Source organism: Macroventuria anomochaeta, assembly GCF_010093625.1.
Source record: "Macroventuria anomochaeta strain CBS 525.71 unplaced genomic scaffold BU25scaffold_40, whole genome shotgun sequence".
Taxonomy (NCBI): domain Eukaryota; kingdom Fungi; phylum Ascomycota; class Dothideomycetes; order Pleosporales; family Didymellaceae; genus Macroventuria; species Macroventuria anomochaeta.
In genome coordinates this window covers 220400-239732 of record NW_022985401.1, presented here as the reverse complement: position 1 = coordinate 239732, position 19333 = coordinate 220400, and the positions used below count along the sequence as shown (strand labels likewise).

The following is a 19333-nucleotide window of genomic DNA, read 5'->3' as shown; positions in this document are numbered from 1 at the left end:
TCATAACGCCTAGTGCAAATCTAACAGCATGCGTATCTTCAGGACCACGGAGAGTTATGCCGCCCCTATGAGCAGTCTCGAATCCGAGCAACCCTACGCAAATCATCGCATGTGTGCCGGGTATTCCGAGGCATACAGCAGACAGCCTTAGGCATGTACCAAAATGGCGATGCTGAGGTAAATCCAGCGCGAGGCCCCTACAAGCCCCCGCGCGCGCGTTGTGCAGGGCCCCCACATGTTGAGACCTGAGGCTGATGCGAAGGCAGATGAGCGGGCACTTTCCACAAATCCCAACACAAGTGAACCAGGCGCTCCACAGCACGGCACCGCCCGGCCACAGCAGCGTCGCGGACTTCCATGGCCTGCAGCTGCCCCTGATGGACAGCAATGTGATGCCCGTGGACATGGACCTGTCGCTGGCCATGGACGACGCGGGCAGCGTGAACAACGGCGGGTACACGCCGTTCATGTCGCAGGCGCAGGCGCTGCAGCAGCCCAGCCTGCCCACGAGCAGCACCCCCGGCGGCGCCCGCAACGGCCTCTCCCTCTCCATGGGCCCTGTCAGCAGCATGACGGGCGCCGGCGCAGGGCCGCTTCCCACAGGCTTCGGCGCGCCCAGCATGAATCCCTCTGGCAGTACGCTGACCGAGTTCACCAAGCGGCGGAACTGGTCGCAGCGCGTCCTGGAAGAGCTGCGCGACCTACTGCACATCCTGACGCCCAATGGCCGCATCCTCTACGTCTCACCGTCGTGCAAGACGCTCACCGGCTGGGACCCGAACCAGCTCGCGGGCCGCTTCATCAATGACTTCATCCACCCGGAGGACATTGGCATATTCGTCAAGGAGTTCAACGAGAGCATCGCCTCCGGCAACTCCATGCGCTTCTTCTACCGCTTCCGCAAAGCCGACGAGACATGGACCATCTTCGAGTCCCATGGCCACCCTCACCTCTCCAACGATCTCAGCTCCTTCGCGCCCCCAAATGCCCTCAACTGCCGCGGCTTCTTCATCATGGCTCGGCCCTACCCCACCAAGAACGCCGCCCTTCTCGACTCCTTCCTCGAGCACAAGATCGAGAACGAACGCCTCACCAAACGCATCGCCGAGCTGAAGCGCGAAGAGCAGGAGGAGCAGGAGGAATGGTCGAAGAAGGACGCCCAGAGCCAGTCTGGCGTGCCCACGGAGTCAGCAGTCTCACAGAGCGTCCATGCCAGCGACGTCGCCTCATACGCGCAAATGCCGCCGCCTGCAAAGCCCAGCATATCGAGTACGGCGCTCACACGGCAGAACCTCGACGAAGTATTGGCAGCGAGCCGGACAGAGAACATCAGCGACAAGATGGCGCGCTACGAAGGCGCAAACCATCTGGAGACGATCGAGATGCTGACGGGGCTGCGGTACCGAGACGGCGAGCGGTCACAGGGTATCAGTACGGGAGATGCAAGCCCAATGCTCATTAGAGGCGATGCCGGGATACAGATCTCGTTGGACCGAGACGGGAGAGGCACTTCAGATAAGAAGAAGAAGTTGAAACTTGCGGATGAATACGTGTGTACTGACTGTGGTACGCTGGACTCACCAGAATGGAGGAAGGGGCCTAATGGGCCAAAAACATTATGCAATGCGTGTGGATGTAAGTGGGCCTTGCCGAATTCCTGAACATTTGCTGACGAGGCACAGTGCGGTGGGCGAAGAAAGAAAAGAAAAAGGCGAACTCGAATACTCCCGGCCAGCACGCCGCCTCGACACCGGGCCTGCTCATGCGCCAGAGTACCGGTAGCAGCTAGGCGCAGTTGCCACGTGGATCTGCTTTTGAGACAAAATGGCGTTTACAGGATTGGAAAGGGCTACGAGGAGAGGTCATTGGCACTGGCGTTCAGGGTATGGCATGTCAGCATGGGCACTGGTCGTTTGGGTCGGTTAGCTTACGTGTAGAGGTGAGATGAGTTGATGATACCATAACTTCACTGACGGTTAGTAGTAGTACCAGCACAACACCATAAGATCTTTGAATACCCCGCTTCTGGTCGATTGTGTAGAACCACTGGTAGTGAACCACGGATCAAACTTCACCATGTAGGGATCTAAACGGTACCGAGAACCATATACCAAGGCTTAGGAGCACGAAAAGTGCACCGAAGACACTGTCGCTTGATATCCGCACGCACTTGGCAGGTTCATCTTTTCAATCAACACACTGCAATCTCGACACACCCCAACGACCCCCATATCAATACCGAGGACCTCCAAGACCACCAACATCCTCGTCTGGGACTTGACACGCACAGTTTGATCGTTCCGCACTCCACATCGATACTAACATTTAAACATCCCTACCCATGGCCTCAATTCGGGTATCGTTATTTCTCCTGTTCGCAATTCGACCTCTACGCCACGACTGCCTTCGACCGCACCTTCACACGCCACGAAGCCTGTCTCTCGCACCGACGACAGGCAGCTACAGAACTTGCTGACCGACCTCCTAGGGTAGCAGTTCTCCATCCTACATCTCTCGTACTGTAGTTCACGTTGCGGAATTCGACAAGCAACTTGTCTTGGGAAAAGAGCTGAGCGGAGGGATACGTGATGACGTGGGAGACGAAATGAGAAAAGGAAAAGGAGACTAGGGGGGGGGGAGACGAGGGATGTTTCTGTGGTGTACACTTGCTGTGCGAGAGGCCTCTAGGGTGTTGGTTGAGAGTTGGTGGTTCTGGCTGCCTCGAGGGTGAGGTCCAGAGCAGCGAAATTGGAAACCCTTCGCAATCCTCAGTCCTCGACACAGGGCTGGAGGCATTCACCCAATTGATTTTGTAACACTCTGTTTCGAAATCCATAGTACCCTAGTTACGTTTGGCATCACCCTTCTCTGACCCTCCGCCCCTTCCCGGTCAGCGCAGAACCCGTTGCGCATTGAACACTCACACCCCTCCTCTCCGCATAAGCAATTGCATCCCTGCCCACAATCGCCGCACAATTGTCCACCCTGACAGCCTTCAGTGTGCGCAGGCCATCAGTCAACATCTTGATACTAGCGCCTGTGACCTTCAATCCGGACAGGTCGATGGCAGTCAGGCCCGTTGGGTGGGTGAGGAAGGCTTCGATTTCGTCGTCGTTGACGGGGAGGTCGTGGAGGGTGAGGGAGGAGAGGCTTGGTGTGAGGATGCGTGGGGAGGTAGATAGTACGTGGGCGGGTGCGCGGAAGAGGCCGCGGTCGTCTGGGTCGAGGGTGCCGGCGAGGGAGAGGTGCTGGAGCGGCGTGCCGGTCATGCGTTTGGGGTGTTCGAAGTTGCTAGGGTGGACGTCGGAGTGGTGGAGGTCGAGGAGGTCGGAGAAGAAGTCAGCGTTGAAGCCGGAGAGGCCGGAGAGAGTGAGGTGTGTTAGTTTAGGAAGGGAGCTGGCCAGAGCTTCAGGTTGATACGCTCCAACGCTGGTTTGTGTCGAGACTTCGACGGTTAGGTGCTCCAGTGTGGAGGGAAGGATAGGGAGTCTGCTGAGTCCGACGCGCTTGAGAGTGAGGGTCTTCAGCGGCAGATGCTGGAGGTTATCGGGGAGCGATCCCGTCATGTCTGTCAAAACAAGGGTACGCAGGGAGGTAGTCAGTGCGAAAAGCTGGGCTAGGTCTAGCTGTAGCGTACTCGGACACATCGGCGTAGTAACCCGCAGGTACTTGAGATTTGGAAATGGGCCTGTCCAATCTGCCTGATACCGATACGTCTGCAGTGATCTGTAGTCGACTGTCTCCAGGCTTGGTCCAAAGCGTAATATCTGCGTGGAGGTATTCGTCGTTATATCAGAGTGGATGGTGATGCGCTTAAGGTTGTGCGACGATTGCACGATGCCTATCAGCGATTCTGCAGTCTTTAGGGGCAGCGATAGTATGCTGATGTCCTCCAGGCTCTTACATGCTCGCACAATATTCTGCACCACGTCCATATGCTGGAATCGGTGCAATGTGAGCCGCTCGAGGCGATACTGTGAGCGACGGACTGCTTTGTCGACAAAGCTGCGAGGAACAGGTCTCTTTGCCTCCGACATGTCGAGGTGCAGCCACAGGCGAGGCAGCTTCTGGAGATAGTCACGCCATCCTCTGCTAATGCGCATGCAGTTGAGCATGTTCTGAAAGGTGAGGTATTCGACGATCATCTCGGCGATTTCGACGGGGAGGATAGTGAATGGATCGACGGCTTTGGCGGGCGAGAGCTTGCGGGCGAGCTTATCGTGAAGCTGTTGGAGAAGCTGCGGTGTGCCAACATAAGCCTTTCAGTGCATCCTGGAGGCCTTCAGATGTTTGCGCACCCACCTTAAAGTTCTTATCCTCCACCGGGACGTTCTTCATGCCGTATTTGTAGATCCCAAGCGCAATCTCAGGCTTCCCAGACTTCTCCAAGACACTGGTAGTGCGCAGATAGCCCCGAACATCTTGCTTGTCCAGCTTGATCATGGCGCGTCCATCCTTCACGGCGGCATTGTAGTCTCCGAGCTTGTCATAGCACGCGGCGCGGTAGTCGTGCAGGCTGAGCGTGGGCGTTGCGTTGATGGCATCATTGAAGGTTTCTAGGGCTTTGTCGAGCTGCTTGCGCTTGTAGTAGCGGCGGCCGAGCTCCTGATATTCCTCCGGCGACATCGTCGTAGGCATGGTGGGGAAGGCGTGCGGGAAGAAGCGTGGAGGTAGTCGGAGCTATGACGTGACGCGCCGCGCGGACGCGTGCGCACGTGATTGCTGGTTCGTTTTTCTTTAGCACCTTCCTCTGTTCAACGCCTTGACTACCTCCACGACCTGCACGTTAGTCTTGGAAGTTGTAACATGATGCAATTGTGAAAAAGAAGTAGCATGTTTGAGTGTTTGATTGATAATGCTATGACGACTGATCCCAATAGACTCCAAAAATTGTACCAAAAGCTCCCTCGATGGCTGGGTGGGTATCATATCGTAACTCATGAACTTGATGTAGCAAGCACGCTCGAAATGCTGATTTGACGCCGTGCAATGCTTCGAGAACGCCTCGCCGAGTCACTGAACCCAGTTGACTGATCCGAGGGTAGATGTGGAGTTCCAGTATTGGAACGCGTCACATACCCAAACAAGATGTGATACTTACCAACTTACCGTTGCGCGTAGAGTCGGGGTGATACTGGCTCCGTTGCGCAAGCCGGTATTGTTGGTCGCAGCAGTGGCATGGTCGAGGACGATGACTGTGCTGGATGTTGATAGTGGCAGGTGAGCCCACTGCTTCTTCCCTCTTCACGCTCTTTCACCACACGATACAGACTTAGCGGATGGTCATCTGCTTGGTAGCGCTGGGCTTGGTCGAGACGGCGCCTGCGGCAGCGACGGAAGGCTGACCAGGCTTCTTCTCGAAGATCTTCCAGAACTTGAGGGACTCGTCGGCAGCAGCGGTGGCCAGCATCTGACCGTCCGGGCTGAGGCAGCTGTGGAGGACACGAGACTCGTGGGCGGGAATCTCCATGTTCTTGACACCGGTGGGGTAACTCCAGATGCTGAGGCTGTTGTCAGGGAATCCGCCGCTGCTGACGATCTCCTTGTAGTGAGTGCTCCATCGCAAGCTGGTGACCTGGGAGTCGGTGGCAATGTGGTTGACGCGAGCACCAGTGGTGGTGTTCCAGAAGTAGATCTGACGATCGTTGGAGCCACCGCCGGTAGCGAGGAGGTTGGACTGCCAGGGGCACCAGGAGACAGCCTTGACGGCAGCACGGTGGTTGGTCTTGGTGAACTTGGGCGCAGCGAGAGAACGCGCATCCCAGATCGAGACCAGGTTGTCGTTGGCGCCCGTTGCGAGCTGTGCACCGTCGGCACGCCACTCAAGACCGCAGACCTCACCAGTGTGAGAGACGAGCTCGGCGACCTTGTGCTGGGCGATGCGGACATCGTGGTTGTAGACGAGACCGGAGCGGGCACCGGTGGAGAGGATGTGCTTGTTCCAGCCCATGACACCAACACGGGTCTCGTGGCCGAACATGCTGCGGAGCTTGGTCTGCTCTTCCACGTCCCAGATCTGCACCTCACCTGTGCCGAGTCCGACACCGACGTAGGCACCGTCGCCAGACCACTTCACAGAAGAGATGTAGGTATCGGCAGAGCACTCGAAGAGCGAGGAGACGGAACCAGAGTCGGCAGACCACACGTAGACGGAACGCTCAAGACCAATGGCGACCTGGTTGCCAGAGGACCAGTCGAGCAGGTTGAGGTAGTAGTCGTCGACAAGGCCAGGAGCATCGAGAACGCGCTCGGGTGCTGAAGGAATGCGACGACGGCTCTGTGCGTTGATGCCGCTGGTGGGCTTGAGAGGGCGGTTGTACTGCGATCGGAGGTCGATAGGCTTTGATGACTCTGGTGGGGCAGGCTTGAATGCAAGAATGCGCTGGTTTTGGTTGATGCCACATGCTGAGGCGAGTGTTGACTGGTACGCGACTGTCTCTGGGGCAGGCTTCGCCTTGGGCTGGCTCTCCTCCTCGTCCTCTCCGAGGTTCAGGCCCTCCAGTGCAAGGGTGACGTCCTCCTCCGACCCACGACCACCAAGGTCGAATGCACTCGCGGCGTTAGCAAGTACTGTGGAACCCTCGGCCTTGGAGCTGGACTTGGGCCGCGACTCGCGGTCAATCTTGCCAGAGCCAACCGTAGCAATGGCGTCGCTGGCCGTCCGGTTGGGGATGAATCGGTCAGCGGAGTTGTAGGTGATGCGAGTCTTGGTTGGGCGTGCGCGAACAGCAGGCTCCTTCTTTGTCTTGACAACTGCGGGTGCCTTTGCCTTCGCAGTAACGGTTGCGGTTCCTGTGAGCGACCATTCAGATACACCGAGCTCTAGTCTCCGTGGCGAGTTGACGCGGGCGATGTTTGACTTGGGAGAAGGCTTCTGGCTCTTGGAGATGGAACGCTGGAAACGGGCCATGAGATTTCCGCCATGAATCGACTCGTGCGCCTGCGCATCGGGAGTCTGTGTCTTGGGTGTGCGGGGAGAAGGAGTCAATGGCATCCGTCCGCCAGCGGCACGGGTGGAGAAGACTGAGTTGCGGTTCTTGACCGGAGTCAGGACCGCTGGGCTGGCCATGACTGCGAAGATTTCTTGCTGGAGTACTGTCAGACGAATGCATGCATGTAAAAAGTGGGGCACTCCTCATACAGTATGGTTTTTGGGTTATGCTGCTGTAGGTTGGTAAAATTAGTATTAGATGCTTTTGTAATCGATGCTTTTGTAATCGATGCTCTGAAGTATTGATTGGAAGGTAATGTTGCGTAGCTTGTCTGGGAGACAAGCAGGCAGAGAGATGGAGAGGTAGTGTGGTATGGCAGAGATGGCAGTCGAGCAGGTGGCTGCTTCCTTAAAAAGGCTTTGTTTACGGCAGGCGTTGACGGGGCGACAGCTCGACCAGACCCTCGAACATGGCTGTCCAGGCGATGACCTCACCCGCAACCGTGCGCCTGCAGCCCAGGTGAGCATGCGTGGCCTGGCCGCCGCAGATGGTGCGACCTGCTCCTCAGGCAACGCAGAGTGACAAGTGCGTGAACTGCGCGAAAGCAATAAAACTGCTGCCCATGCTGCTTATCGTGCTATGCCCTGTTCTTGCCGGAGCTCATCGTGAGAGGCTGGGAGCGGCTCGCTGCTGCCCGTTGACTGGCTCGGCGCTTCTGGCACTGGCCTTTCACCGCCTGTTTCTGCCGGCCGGTATCAGAGCCGTCAGCCTCAATCTTCGAATATTTCACCTCTGGACAAAGGCTAACCCTGCGCTGAAGGGCCCCATATGTGTATCCACTTCCCGTTCACTACCCTACTACCCAACCCATGGCACACACAATCGCTCCCACTGCTGCCCTTCCCTTGACCACTCCCAACCCCGCCGCCGTCTCCACCCCGTCCCCATCAACCGCACTCACCGCCCTGCCCGGCAGCGGTGCCTCCTCCAACAACACCTTCCTCATGTCTGCGAGCCCGGTGCGCAGCCGCAAGTCGCTTGGAGATGGCTACAAACCCAAAATGATCTCCACAATTGGTGCCAAGCCTGCCTGCCTCGTGAATGCATCCGTTACATATGTCGGCGACGACCAAATCTACGCTTTCGGAGGGTTCGACCAATTCACGGATGAAGTTTATAATCACGTCTTGCGTCTGAACTTGGTCACGCGCCAATGGAACCTCGTCGACAACTATGGCGATATCCCTGGAGTGCGTATGGGTAAGTCGACCGCAGTCGAGCCTTGTGTAGTAATTAATCGCATGCAGGCCACACAGCATGCCTCTGGCAGGGGAGCAAGCTCCTGGTCTTTGGCGGAGAGAATGAGCATCGCCAGCACCTCGCCGACGTTATAGTATTCGACCTTAAGACGGCGCATTGGACGCAGCCCGAGCTGCACGGCGTTATACCGCGCGGACGTGCTCGTCATTCTGCGGTAATCTACGATGACAAGCTGTACATCAGCGGTGGCCAGACAGGACATGATAGCGTTCTAGACGACATTTGCTATCTCGATCTCAAGACATGGACGTGGTCGCGTTCATGGCGCTTCGTACCGCGATACGACCACGCCAGCTGGATCTCGAATGGCCGTATCTGGATCTTTGGCGGTATCAATGACGATCTGGAGAAGAACAATGAGATTTGGTGGCTTGATCTGCGTGGCAGCCCTGAGTTCGACAGTGCCATGAAGTACGGAACTGGTGAACGCCAACTTACATCTTCGCGACAACGGTTCCAAGCACCCGCCTCAGGACATCTTACTGCGACCGGTAGTACCGGCTATACCGCAAACTCGAGCGTGCAGTCTTACCACGGCATGAGCTCTCACAGGTCGCCATATGTCGCACCTGGTTCTATCTCGTCACTCAAGTTCCATTCGAGTCCAAATTTACCATCACAAGCGTCTGGCACGCATTTCCATGTCTTTTCATCTGGTTGTCTACTCGACTTCGTCACCCCCGCAGAGCTCAACTGCGAAACGAGCCTTTCTAGTCTGGAACTTGACACTCTTCGTTGGCAGAAGATCGCAGATGGCAAGGATCTGTATAGCCCCAACTACCGCTGGCACTATTGCACAACCAACCCCGAAGGCACGCACGCTTGGCTGCTGGGTAGCCCTGTTGAAACGACAGCTGATGGGACGCAGAACAGCGAGTACCTTAGCGATGTCCTTGCTATTGATCTGCGCAAGTTCGGTGTCTTGGGCAACGAGCTTGCTTCTGATGCACGATCAAAAACCATGCCGGCGTCAGACGCCAACGTCTCCTCGCATCTTACCGGTATCGGTGCAGATCTGTCTATGACTTTCGACCAGGCACCAGAGACTGGCAGTGGCGCAGACTTCGTCATTACCGCCGACGCTGATGACGATGACGATGTTGGTATAGAGCCATCGACCGACGGAACACCTGTCTCGCGGCCGATCCACGTCCACAAGTTCATCCTGCACGCACGATGGCCGCACTTCGCTAGGTTGTGGGCGGCCCAGATGTCCGAGTTTCACTCTAAGAAGATGCACATTCCAGAACCATACTCGGCAGTCCGCGCCTTCTTATTCTACCTCTACACCGACAGCATCGCACCAAACCCGTCGAACGGCCCTACTCTTCCTGATGTAGCTGGTATGCTCGTCATGGCCAACATCTACGACATGCCGCGGCTCCGCCTACTATGCGTCAACCGCCTCGCAAGGGAGCTGGACATAGAACATGCAGCAATCATCTGGGAGCGCGCTGCCACTGCAGGCGAGGACTGGCTGAAACAGCGAGCAGCATCCTTCTGCCTGCAGAACTTCGGTCGCATCGTTCGCACGGCGGGCTTCAAGAGCCTGCCTGCAGGCAGTCTGATCGAGCTCTGTAATGAGGCTACGCCGGAGTCGCGTGTCGTTGGTGCTGAGGAACTGGAGCTGCTTGGTCAGAGCCGCTTCGGTGTCGCGAGTAATCGTAAGAGGAGCTTGGGCAGCGCTGGAGTGCTCACTGCAGGTGAAGAGGAAGGGGACGAGGATGTGGAGGATGACGGAATGGATGTCAACTAGGGGGACCGACAGGCCATACGCGAAGGATTGAACGAGTTGCAGACATGGTAGGGCATCGAGAGCCCCCTTGAGGAGGTTTTCTATTTGACGATAGCATTTCGCGCGGCGCTTGGTTGCTTACTGGAGGGAACGAATTTGTTATTAGCGTGAACGACGCATTTCGTGGGAGTTTGGATAGTGTGCTCTTGGACTGAGCAGTATCGACAGGTGCAAGTAGTCCGCGCTTTATACTCCGTCTCTGAATGACATAGCCTTTGCTCTCTACTAGTGACTCGTCATGTCTGCTCTGAAGAGATGGAAACACTAAACGTCCCTGAGGAGAATAGGGTTCGCGAAAGGTCTCTGTAAAACCCAGTGAATGAACATCACCGTGGAACTCGACGATCTTCACTACACACTAGCCTGCTTCGCCATCTACGATCCCACCATCCGAAACCGACCGCGGTCAAGAACATGGCGTTGCAGCCGTCCCGAACCTTCACAGGTTGTGCAAAGTGTGTTAGAAGCTGCAGCCCCGCACACCTTTGGGATTTCAGAGCTTCCCACCGCACCAGCAGCGGGCACGACGACTGAAAGGGAACACGTCTTTGACGGAAAGGGAATTTTGCTTCTTGCTTGCCTGCTCGTTCCATCGTGCAGCTTGCATAGCGAGCATCCGACAGCTGTGAGCTCCGGGGAAAGGTGCTCCTGGATGCTGGGTCCGTACAAATGAGATCTTGATCGGGCGGTGCACGAACCCGAAGATGCTGCCAATAGGCTTAATCCTCAGTCCTGTTCTGAGTCGATGCGGGCTGGGCCGTTCATGCTTGTCAGGCGAGTGCTTGTAAAGGGGATCGGCGGCACGGCCAAGAAGTAATCCATCTTGGTCATAGTCTCACTTGTGTGCGCGGCGGAGAACGCGTAGCACAGTTTGCGATAGGAGGCTTTGTGGGATCTGAAATCTGAAGCCTGTTACGGACCCATGGTATCGCACAAGGTATACATACACACTTGTTCAATGATATATTACGCTATGCTAATTATTGTCTCGCTCGCAAGTCAGAGTCTATCACACTGCCTTTGGGTAGACATAGTACACGCCGTCGAGGTAACATCCCTCCTCTCCACATACAGTATCCTCAGAAGACCAATCATCCTCATCATCTTCGTCGTAAGTGTCTGCAATGCTGTCAAGATCGTTCCCAAAGTCCTCCTACGGATATAGTGCCTGCTCTTCCTCGACGCCCAGTCGCCTCGCTAAGTCAAAGACCTCGGTCTGTTGATCGATAACCTCAATCTGTCTATAGAATGGCTCTCCTTCCATTTGCACGTATCGCGGTTCGGGTTCTGGTATCGATTGCGTTTGCGGTGGCGGTTGGGGCTCATGTTGCTCAAGGCGCATTCGATCCAGGACGGGGCCAATCTACGATCCGCCGTTGAGTAGGTACTCGATGGCACCCTGGACGTTGCCTCCACTCCTGCGCAAGGCCGAGACATTGCGGTCGAACTCGTAGAAGCCCATCTCGTTTAGCTGCCTAAGCTGAGATTCGTAGACCTCCTCTGGTGGGCGGTTGTCTGCAGGCGCAGGTGGCCCGCCGAAACCGCCTCCAAAACCACCGCCGGGGCCAAACAGAGCTGCAAAAGGATTTGCCTGCTGTGAGCCAGCATCGCCAGTTCCGACGCCCGGGTTCTGACCAAAAGCACCGAAAGGGTTGGCACCTGGACCGCCAGCGCCGCCGCCCATCATCTGCATCATCTGCTGCATTGCCTGTGGGTTTTGCATGATGTTGCGCGCCGCATCTGCGATTGGGTTAGGCTGACCGCCTTCTGCTCCACCGAACAGGTTGCCAAAGGGATTGGGTGGTGCGGAAGAAGCATTCTGTGCGTCCTGTGCCGAGTCGGCACCAGAGGTGTTGGTGTTGGTGTTGCCCTGGCCTTGAGTCTGTGGAGCGAACGGGTTGGCGCCTCCTGCGAAAAGGCTGGCGAATGGGTTGGCGTTGGCGTTGGCACCCGTGCCGGCACCGCCAAAGGCTGCAAAAGGGTTCGCCGCGCCTGCAGTGTTCTGCTGGTGTGGGGTTGCGTTTGCACCGCCGCCTGCCGTCGTTGATCCCGGCTGTGGTGTGTTGTCTGTAGTGCCCGGAGCCGCCATGGCGCCGCCGCCGCTGCCGCCGGTCCCGTTCATGCTACGCTGCATCTGTAGCTGCATGCGCATCATCTCGGGACTGAACATCATCCGGCGCATCTCGGGGTTGCGGAGCATCTGCTGAAGCATTGGGTTGTCGCGAATCTATCACCTGTCAGCAAGCAGTATGCACCACTGCACGCTGACACATACCATGGGGCTCTGCATCATCATGTCGACGACGGCAGGGTTGTTCATGGCCTCGTTCATCTGCGACAGGAACATGGGGTTGTCCATCATCTCGAGCATAGCATCTGGGTCAGGCGGCGGGCCCATCTACACCATGTTAGCAAACCCCACTAATGCGAACAGAGTAGAACATACCCCTCCATCAGCGCCGAACGTGTCCATCGAGGGCAGGCCGTGGAAGCCAGCATAGCGCGCACCCGTCAGGCCAGCGAGAGGGTTATTCCCTGTGCCTGCGGCGATGTTGGCGGGTACCTGCGGCGTCGGTGTGCCGGTACCGCTAGAGGTGCTTGTTGTGCCTTGGTTTGCTGGGTTCTGTCGTGCATTGCTGGCGGCGCCCTTGACCAAGTGGATTGTGTGGCCGTCCTTGACCTTGACACCGCCAAGTGTATCCGGGTCCCTCAGCACGCGGCCGGAGTATATCAGACGTTGGCGCTCGGCGGGGATGTCTGCGTATTCCGATGACGACAGCTTGGCCTTCAGATCGGCGACTGTGGTAGTGGTGGGCAGCGTGAGGACGTGCTTCCGGTCATTGGCGGCCTTGACGTTGAAGGTGACCTGGCCCTCCTCAGCGGAAGCGGTGGCGCCGTCAGCCATGTTTGTATATGTAGCGATGGAGTAGCGTGCAGCGACGGAGTAGCGTGCAGCGGCGGAGTAACGTGCAGCGATCGAGAAGCTTTGTGGGGTGATTCGATAGCGAGTCTGGTGTAAGAAGAGCTTGCAGTGAGCTACGTAGTAATAAACGTGTCTAGAGGGGGTATGATGAGAGGGAAGAGAGGTCTGTAGGCTGCGCTGAGCTCGAACGCAGATATAGAAAGCCGCAGAACTGGAAAGACCGCAACGGACCAAAGTCGTCACTGCCACCGCTAGCCGTTTAGCGTCGAGGGTGGGGCAGGCGCGGTGTGGAGGCCACGGTGTGGAGGTCGCGGTAGGGCAGACGAGTAAGCTTCAACCGAGGCATCTTGCGGAGGGCATCGTCCCCTTCCGGGCGGCGGTACAACGAAGACCTGCCACAACTCTAGTTCTTTTCTTCTACGCTGCTCGAGGCCAGACTGATTCTGGCTACTGCATCCACTGTCGCTAAGCGCAGCCCAACCGGATTGATTGATTGACTGATTGATTGATTGATTGATAAACATGAAGGGCATCCAGATCAAGGAATATGTCAAGGTATGGCATCCACGATCCTTCAACCTGCCACCGACTGACATTGCCAGGGTCCAGAAGACCTCAGGGTCCAGTCGTTTCCAGACCCTGTGCCCAAAGACAATGAATACCTGGTCGCCATCCATGCTTCCGCAACCAACTTCTTCGACCTGCTGCAGATTCGCGGCAAGTACCAGCACCAGCCGCCTTTCCCATGGATCGCAGGCTCGGAGTTCTCTGGCATAGTCGCGAAGGCTCCCTCGTCATTGCCGGGCGGCCGAACACCGCTGTACAAGGTTGGCGACAGGGTCTTTGGCGCAAGCCAAGGTGGATATGCTACACATGTTGCATGCACGGAAGAGCGACTGAAGGGCGTGCCTGAGGGCTGGAGCTTCGCTGAGGCAGCGGGCATGTTCGTGACTGCGCCTACCAGTTACGCTGGGTTGGTCACCAGGGCCAACATCAAAAAAGGTACGTACTGCCCCCACCCGCAAATGTTATCGCTGACTTTTGCAGGCGACTGGGTGCTTGTCCACGCAGCTGCCGGCGGTGTCGGTCTCGCAGCAGTACAGATCGCGAAGGCTTTCGGCGCAACTGTCATCGCGACCGCGGGCACGCAGCACAAGCAGGATATCGCCCGCAAATTCGGCGCCGATTATGCCGTCGACTACCGCAAGCCAGACTGGCCTGAGCAGGTCAAGAAGCTGACCCCCAAGGGCCGCGGCGTCGATATTGTGTACGACCCTGTTGGTCTTATCGCACAGTCCATGAAGTGCACAGCGTGGAATGGCAGGCTGCTGGTCGTTGGATTCGCTGCTGGTGATATCGAGAAGATGGCCACCAACCGCATCTTGCTGAAGAACGTCAGTGTCGTTGGCTTGCACTGGGGCATGTATACGGTCCACGAGCCTGAGATGGTCGACAGGGTGTGGGACGGCATCTTCGAGTTGGTGCGAGAGGGCAAGTACAGGGGTACCTGCTACACAGACACCGAGTACGTTGGGCTGGAGAGTGTGCCAGCTGCATTGAAGGCACTGGGCGGTCGAGACAGCTGGGGCAAGGTAGTTGTCAAGGTTCCGCAGGAAGGGCAGAGTAAGATCTAGGCTGTGGGAGCGTTGAGTTGGCCTTGCACGTACCGAATGCCAAATCGAGCATCCATGCCATAGCCTTCTTCGCGTTTCGCTGATGCGCTACAGTGGATGGCAATGCGCAGGCCTTCACGCCTACAACCTTGTGCACTGCCGTACGGGCAGCGGTGTTCTTGTCACAACACGGCCTGGAGGCCTTCAGCTGATCGTGTTCTGCACCAAGGTCCAGGCTGTGGTGGAAGACGTGTCGAGGAGTGGAAGAGGGCTGCTGCTGCGCCAAGACAAAATCGCGCTAGTGTTTCCGTGGTTCTCTGAGGCAGTCGCCGCCCGTCGCGAACAAGACAAGGAGCACGACACTCCCCGACCGCACGTCCGCACCCACTCACCCCCCTCTTAATACCCCGTCGGCCCGCGCGTCTTGCGTTGTAATATCCCCTGACGCCAACATGTCGACCGACTACGTGGACGACTTCGCGATGGAGGAGGACGAGTACGAGGACGAGGAGGATGGAGCCATCACCTCCGAGGACTGCTGGGCCGTCATCAGCTCTTTCTTCGACACCAAGGGCCTGGTCTCGCAGCAGTTGGATTCGTACGACGAGTTCACGCGCAACACAATACAAGACATAGTGAAGGAGAACGGCAGCGTGATCCTCGAGCAGAACACGCCCTACAACCCCGACGAGGACGTGGATCCCATCATCAAGCGCCGCTACGAGATCAAGTTCGGACGCGTGTACCTGGCGCGCCCCACACACACCGAGGGCGATGGCACAACGGTGCAGCTCTACCCGCACGAGGCACGTCTGCGCAACCTCACCTACTCCGGTGCCATGCTGGCAGACATCGAGAACCGGATCATGGTCGCCCGCGAGACCACAGCGCCCGCCGAAGACGACGACGACGAGATGGAGGGACAGGGAGGCGGTGTCACCCAGATTCGCTGGGACCGCGAGGACATCCCGATGGACAGCGACGAGTCTGCGCGTGTCTTCATCGGAAAGCTGCCCGTCATGCTGCGGTCAGAACTCTGCCACTTGCGGGGGCAGAACGACGAAGCGCTCTTTGGGCTCAACGAGTGTCCCTACGACCAGGGTGGCTACTTCGTCATCAACGGTAGTGAGAAGGTGTTGATCGCACAGGAGCGCAGCGCTGCGAACATTGTCCAGGTCTTCCGGAAGAAGCAGGGCCCCATCCCCTGGATCGCCGAGATCCGAAGTGCTGTTGAGAAGGGCACGCGCCTCATCTCCTCATTCAACATCAAGTGGGCTGAGAACTCACTCGCTAGCGGGAAGCGCATGCCTGGACCGTTCGCCTACGCCACACTCCCATACATCAAGGCTGATGTGCCCATGGCCATCGTCTTCCGCGCGCTCGGCATCGTCTCGGACGAGGAGATCCTTGGACACATCGTGTACGATCGCACAGACACCCAGATGCTGGAGCTGCTCAAGCCTAGTGTCGAGGAGGGTTCCGTGGTACAGGACCGCGAGTCCGCGCTTGACTTCATCGCCAGGCGTGGAGCAACACAGGGTACAAAGGACAGGCGTCTCAAGTTCGCACGAGACATCATGCAGCGCGAGTTCCTTCCCCACATCTCGCAGAGGGAGGGCCAGGACACTCGCAAGGCCTACTTCTTTGGCTACATGATCCACCGCATGCTGCAGTGTGTTCTGGGCCGACGAGACGAGGACGATCGTGATCACTTCGGCAAGAAGCGTCTCGATCTTGCCGGCCCGCTGATTGCGAACTTGTTCCGCATTCTCTTCTTGAAGTTGACCAAGGATGTCTACAAGTACCTTCAGAGGTGCGTTGAGAACAATACAGACTTCAACGTGCAGATGGCTGTCAAGGCCAGCATCATCACCAACGGTCTCAAGTACTCTCTCGCTACGGGAAACTGGGGTGACCAGAAGAAAGCCGCTTCTGCCAAGGCTGGTGTCTCACAGGTGTTGAACCGATACACTTACGCCTCTACATTATCCCATTTGCGTCGAACGAACACACCCGTTGGCCGTGATGGCAAGCTCGCAAAGCCCCGTCAGTTGCACAACAGTCATTGGGGCCTCGTTTGCCCTGCCGAAACACCTGAAGGGCAAGCCTGTGGTCTGGTCAAGAACCTGTCTCTCATGTGCTACGTCAGTGTTGGTAGCGATGCTGGGCCCATCTCCGACTTCATGAGCCAGAGGAACATGCAGCTTCTCGAGGAGTACGACCAGAACCAGAACCCTGATGCCACCAAGGTCTTCGTCAACGGTGTATGGGTGGGTGTGCACTCCAACGCACAGCAGCTCGTATCGACTGTGCAGGAGCTGCGTCGAAACGGAACTCTCTCTTACGAGATGAGTTTGATTCGTGACATTCGTGACCGAGAGTTCAAGATCTTCACAGATGCTGGACGTGTCATGAGGCCCCTGTTCGTCGTGGAGAGCGACGCCCGCAAGCCGAACCGCAACCACCTCGTCTTCAGCCAGGAACACTACAACAAGCTGATCGCAGAGCAGCAGGCAATGACTGCCGCTGGTGTCGGTGAAGAAGAGAAGACCGAGCTCACATACGGCTGGAAGGGTCTCATTCAAGATGGTGTCATCGAGTACCTCGACGCAGAGGAAGAGGAGACTGCCATGATTGTCATGTCGCCGGAGGATCTCGGTGAGTGGCGCGACATGAAGATGGGCATCCCGCAAGATGCTCGCAACCCACAAGGAAAGGACCGTCTTGCGCGCATCAAGCCCAAGCCGGATCCTCGCATTCACGCCTACACACATTGCGAGATTCATCCTGCTATGATTCTTGGTATCTGTGCGAGTATCATTCCTTTCCCTGACCACAATCAGTCGCCTCGTAACACATACCAATCTGCTATGGGTAAGCAAGCCATGGGTGTCGCTCTGACAAACTACGCCCTGCGCATGGAGACCATGATGAACGTCCTCTACTACCCCCAGAAGCCACTCGCCACAACTCGATCCATGGAGTACCTCAAGTTCCGCGAACTGCCTGCTGGACAGAACGCCATTGTCGCCATCGCCTGTTACTCCGGTTACAACCAGGAAGATTCCGTCATTATGAACCAGAGCAGTATCGATCGTGGGCTTTTCAGATCGCTGTTTTACCGAGCATACACCGAGCAGGAGAAGCGCATTGGTGTCAACGTCTTGGAGCAATTCGAGAAGCCGACCCGCGCCGACACATTGAGGCTGAAGGGTGGAACATACGACAAGCTCGATGACGATGGTGTCGTTGCGCCTGGTGTGCGTGTCTCTGGTGACGACATCATCATCGGTAAGACAGCACCTATCGCGGCTGATGCTCAGGAGATGGGTCAGAAGACATCACTGCACACCAAGCGTGATGTGTCGACTCCTCTTCGTAGCACAGAGAACGGTATCGTCGATCAAGTTCTCTTCACCACGAACACCGAGGGTCTGCGATTCGTCAAGGTCCGCACACGAACGACCAAGGTACCCCAGATCGGTGACAAGTTCGCGTCTCGTCACGGACAGAAGGGAACCATCGGTATCACATACAGGCACGAAGACATGCCCTTCACAAGGGATGGCGTTACCCCCGATCTCGTCATCAACCCACACGCCATTCCATCGCGTATGACAATTGCCCATTTGGTCGAGTGTTTGCTCTCAAAGGTCGGTGCCATCACCGGACGAGAAGGCGATGCCACACCCTTCACCGACGTCACCGTCGATCAGATCTCCGAGCTGCTCGAAGAGGCCGGGTACCAGAAGCGTGGTTTCGAGATCATGTACAACGGACACACTGGCAAAAAGATGCGCACACAGATCTTTTTGGGCCCTACATACTACCAGCGTCTGAGGCATATGGTCGATGACAAGATTCACGCCCGTGCCCGTGGTCCTCTCCAGATCCTTACCCGCCAGCCTGTCGAGGGTCGTGCTAGGGATGGTGGTCTGCGTTTCGGAGAAATGGAACGTGATTGTATGATTGCCCACGGTGCTGCTGCTTTCCTCAAGGAGCGTCTCTTCACGGTCTCGGATGCGTACACGGTTCACGTTTGCGACATCTGTGGCCTGATGACCCCTATTGCGTAAGTTCTCTCCTCTTCCACATTGTACTTGGCAACAAAAACTAATATCGGTACAGTCAACTCAAGCAAGGCAAATACGAATGCCGCCCGTGCCACAACAAGACCCGCATCTCCCAAATTCAAATCCCCTACGCCGCCAAACTCCTCTTCCAGGAACTCCTCGCCATGAACATCGCCACCCGCATGTTCACGACCCGCTCCGGCCTCAGCGTCCGCGACTAGGCGCCTGGCGAAATCATTGGCCACTACTGCCCTGCAGAGCAAAGTTTCGACAACAGGGAATCTTCATCGTAAGGAATACGTGTGCAATGACAGCTCACACCGTCAGGCGGTGGAGACTATCGCAATGCATCGAATGACACTGCAAAAAAACCTGTTTGATGGGTTGGATGATTGCATGGCATGGAGTTTTGGAGTCCAGAAGGTTATGGACGACGCTGATTGTGAATTTTTTTGCATTGCTACAGGGACGAAGACCAGGAAAGTCCTTTTGTGTACTTATATCAAAACATAGAGACTGAATAATCGTCTGCACATCACACTCTTGCTCTGAACTGCTCGCATGACGCTGTCTGCATGTGACGTGGGGCTTACACAGTTTCTGCTGCACGTTGTTTCGTGCGGTCTTGTCGTTGAGGGCAACAACCCAGCCACCATCGGAAAACATCTTCGAAAGGC

At 56.7% G+C, this 19333-nt stretch overlaps 7 protein-coding genes across 7 annotated transcripts; 4 read left to right on the top strand and 3 right to left on the bottom strand.

Annotated features, from left to right (window-relative positions):
* Positions 1 to 377: 377 nt before the first annotated feature.
* Positions 378 to 1789, top strand: BU25DRAFT_434498 (cutinase gene palindrome-binding protein; the record flags this gene model as incomplete). Its single annotated transcript, XM_033708863.1, has 2 exons — positions 378 to 1635; positions 1683 to 1789. 2 exons carry the CDS (start codon positions 378 to 380, stop codon positions 1787 to 1789), a joined length of 1365 nt encoding a protein of 454 aa, XP_033557208.1.
* Positions 1790 to 2681: 892 nt separating this feature from the next.
* BU25DRAFT_200110 (uncharacterized protein) lies at positions 2682 to 4642 on the bottom strand. The gene is made up of 2 exons (XM_033701093.1): positions 4303 to 4642; positions 2682 to 4238 (listed from the first exon to the last, which is right to left on the bottom strand). Exons 1-2 carry the CDS (start codon positions 4636 to 4638, stop codon positions 2859 to 2861), a joined length of 1716 nt encoding a protein of 571 aa, XP_033557207.1. The 5' UTR covers positions 4639 to 4642; the 3' UTR covers positions 2682 to 2858.
* A 189-nt stretch (positions 4643 to 4831) lies between these two features.
* BU25DRAFT_451669 (meiosis-specific APC/C activator protein AMA1) lies at positions 4832 to 7302 on the bottom strand. Its single transcript, XM_033709766.1, has 2 exons — positions 7142 to 7302; positions 4832 to 7087 (listed from the first exon to the last, which is right to left on the bottom strand). Exon 2 carries the CDS (start codon positions 7067 to 7069, stop codon positions 5273 to 5275), a length of 1797 nt encoding a protein of 598 aa, XP_033557206.1. The 5' UTR covers positions 7070 to 7087; positions 7142 to 7302; the 3' UTR covers positions 4832 to 5272.
* Positions 7303 to 7554: 252 nt separating this feature from the next.
* Positions 7555 to 10253, top strand: BU25DRAFT_442855 (kelch repeat protein). The gene is made up of 2 exons (XM_033709327.1): positions 7555 to 8192; positions 8240 to 10253. The coding sequence occupies exons 1-2, from the start codon at positions 7802 to 7804 to the stop codon at positions 10006 to 10008; spliced, it is 2160 nt and encodes a 719-aa protein (XP_033557205.1). The 5' UTR covers positions 7555 to 7801; the 3' UTR covers positions 10009 to 10253.
* A 1058-nt stretch (positions 10254 to 11311) lies between these two features.
* On the bottom strand, positions 11312 to 13086 carry BU25DRAFT_200065 (uncharacterized protein). Its single transcript, XM_033701092.1, has 3 exons — positions 12494 to 13086; positions 12323 to 12445; positions 11312 to 12274 (listed from the first exon to the last, which is right to left on the bottom strand). Exons 1-3 carry the CDS (start codon positions 12950 to 12952, stop codon positions 11411 to 11413), a joined length of 1446 nt encoding a protein of 481 aa, XP_033557204.1. The 5' UTR covers positions 12953 to 13086; the 3' UTR covers positions 11312 to 11410.
* Positions 13087 to 13349: 263 nt separating this feature from the next.
* BU25DRAFT_414774 (zinc-binding alcohol dehydrogenase-like protein) lies at positions 13350 to 14661 on the top strand. Its single transcript, XM_033707380.1, has 3 exons — positions 13350 to 13525; positions 13573 to 13972; positions 14018 to 14661. The coding sequence occupies exons 1-3, from the start codon at positions 13493 to 13495 to the stop codon at positions 14602 to 14604; spliced, it is 1020 nt and encodes a 339-aa protein (XP_033557203.1). The 5' UTR covers positions 13350 to 13492; the 3' UTR covers positions 14605 to 14661.
* Positions 14662 to 14940: 279 nt separating this feature from the next.
* BU25DRAFT_494656 (beta and beta-prime subunits of DNA dependent RNA-polymerase) lies at positions 14941 to 19144 on the top strand. Its single transcript, XM_033711792.1, has 2 exons — positions 14941 to 18655; positions 18712 to 19144. The coding sequence occupies exons 1-2, from the start codon at positions 15036 to 15038 to the stop codon at positions 18875 to 18877; spliced, it is 3786 nt and encodes a 1261-aa protein (XP_033557202.1). The 5' UTR covers positions 14941 to 15035; the 3' UTR covers positions 18878 to 19144.
* The last annotated feature ends 189 nt before the right edge of the window (positions 19145 to 19333 follow it).

Excerpts from the sequence above, each read along its gene's own strand:
- BU25DRAFT_494656 (XM_033711792.1), top strand. The coding sequence starts at position 15,036 with ATGTCGACCGACTACGTGGACGACTTCGCGATGGAGGAGGACGAGTAC. Across the intron at positions 18,656-18,711 it reads GGCCTGATGACCCCTATTGC|TCAACTCAAGCAAGGCAAAT; the intron begins GTAAGTTCTCTC and ends ATATCGGTACAG.
- BU25DRAFT_414774 (XM_033707380.1), top strand. The coding sequence starts at position 13,493 with ATGAAGGGCATCCAGATCAAGGAATATGTCAAG. Across the intron at positions 13,526-13,572 it reads AGATCAAGGAATATGTCAAG|GGTCCAGAAGACCTCAGGGT; the intron begins GTATGGCATCCA and ends TGACATTGCCAG. Across the intron at positions 13,973-14,017 it reads CAGGGCCAACATCAAAAAAG|GCGACTGGGTGCTTGTCCAC; the intron begins GTACGTACTGCC and ends TGACTTTTGCAG.
- BU25DRAFT_200065 (XM_033701092.1), bottom strand. The coding sequence starts at position 12,952 with ATGGCTGACGGCGCCACCGCTTCCGCTGAGGAGGGCCAGGTCACCTTC. Across the intron at positions 12,446-12,493 it reads CGTTCGGCGCTGATGGAGGG|ATGGGCCCGCCGCCTGACCC; the intron begins GTATGTTCTACT and ends AACATGGTGTAG. Across the intron at positions 12,275-12,322 it reads TGATGATGCAGAGCCCCATG|ATTCGCGACAACCCAATGCT; the intron begins GTATGTGTCAGC and ends GACAGGTGATAG.
- BU25DRAFT_442855 (XM_033709327.1), top strand. The coding sequence starts at position 7,802 with ATGGCACACACAATCGCTCCCACTGCTGCCCTTCCCTTGACCACTCCC. Across the intron at positions 8,193-8,239 it reads TATCCCTGGAGTGCGTATGG|GCCACACAGCATGCCTCTGG; the intron begins GTAAGTCGACCG and ends AATCGCATGCAG.
- BU25DRAFT_451669 (XM_033709766.1), bottom strand. The coding sequence starts at position 7,069 with ATGGCCAGCCCAGCGGTCCTGACTCCGGTCAAGAACCGCAACTCAGTC.
- BU25DRAFT_200110 (XM_033701093.1), bottom strand. The coding sequence starts at position 4,638 with ATGCCTACGACGATGTCGCCGGAGGAATATCAGGAGCTCGGCCGCCGC. Across the intron at positions 4,239-4,302 it reads TGGAGGATAAGAACTTTAAG|CTTCTCCAACAGCTTCACGA; the intron begins GTGGGTGCGCAA and ends GGCACACCGCAG.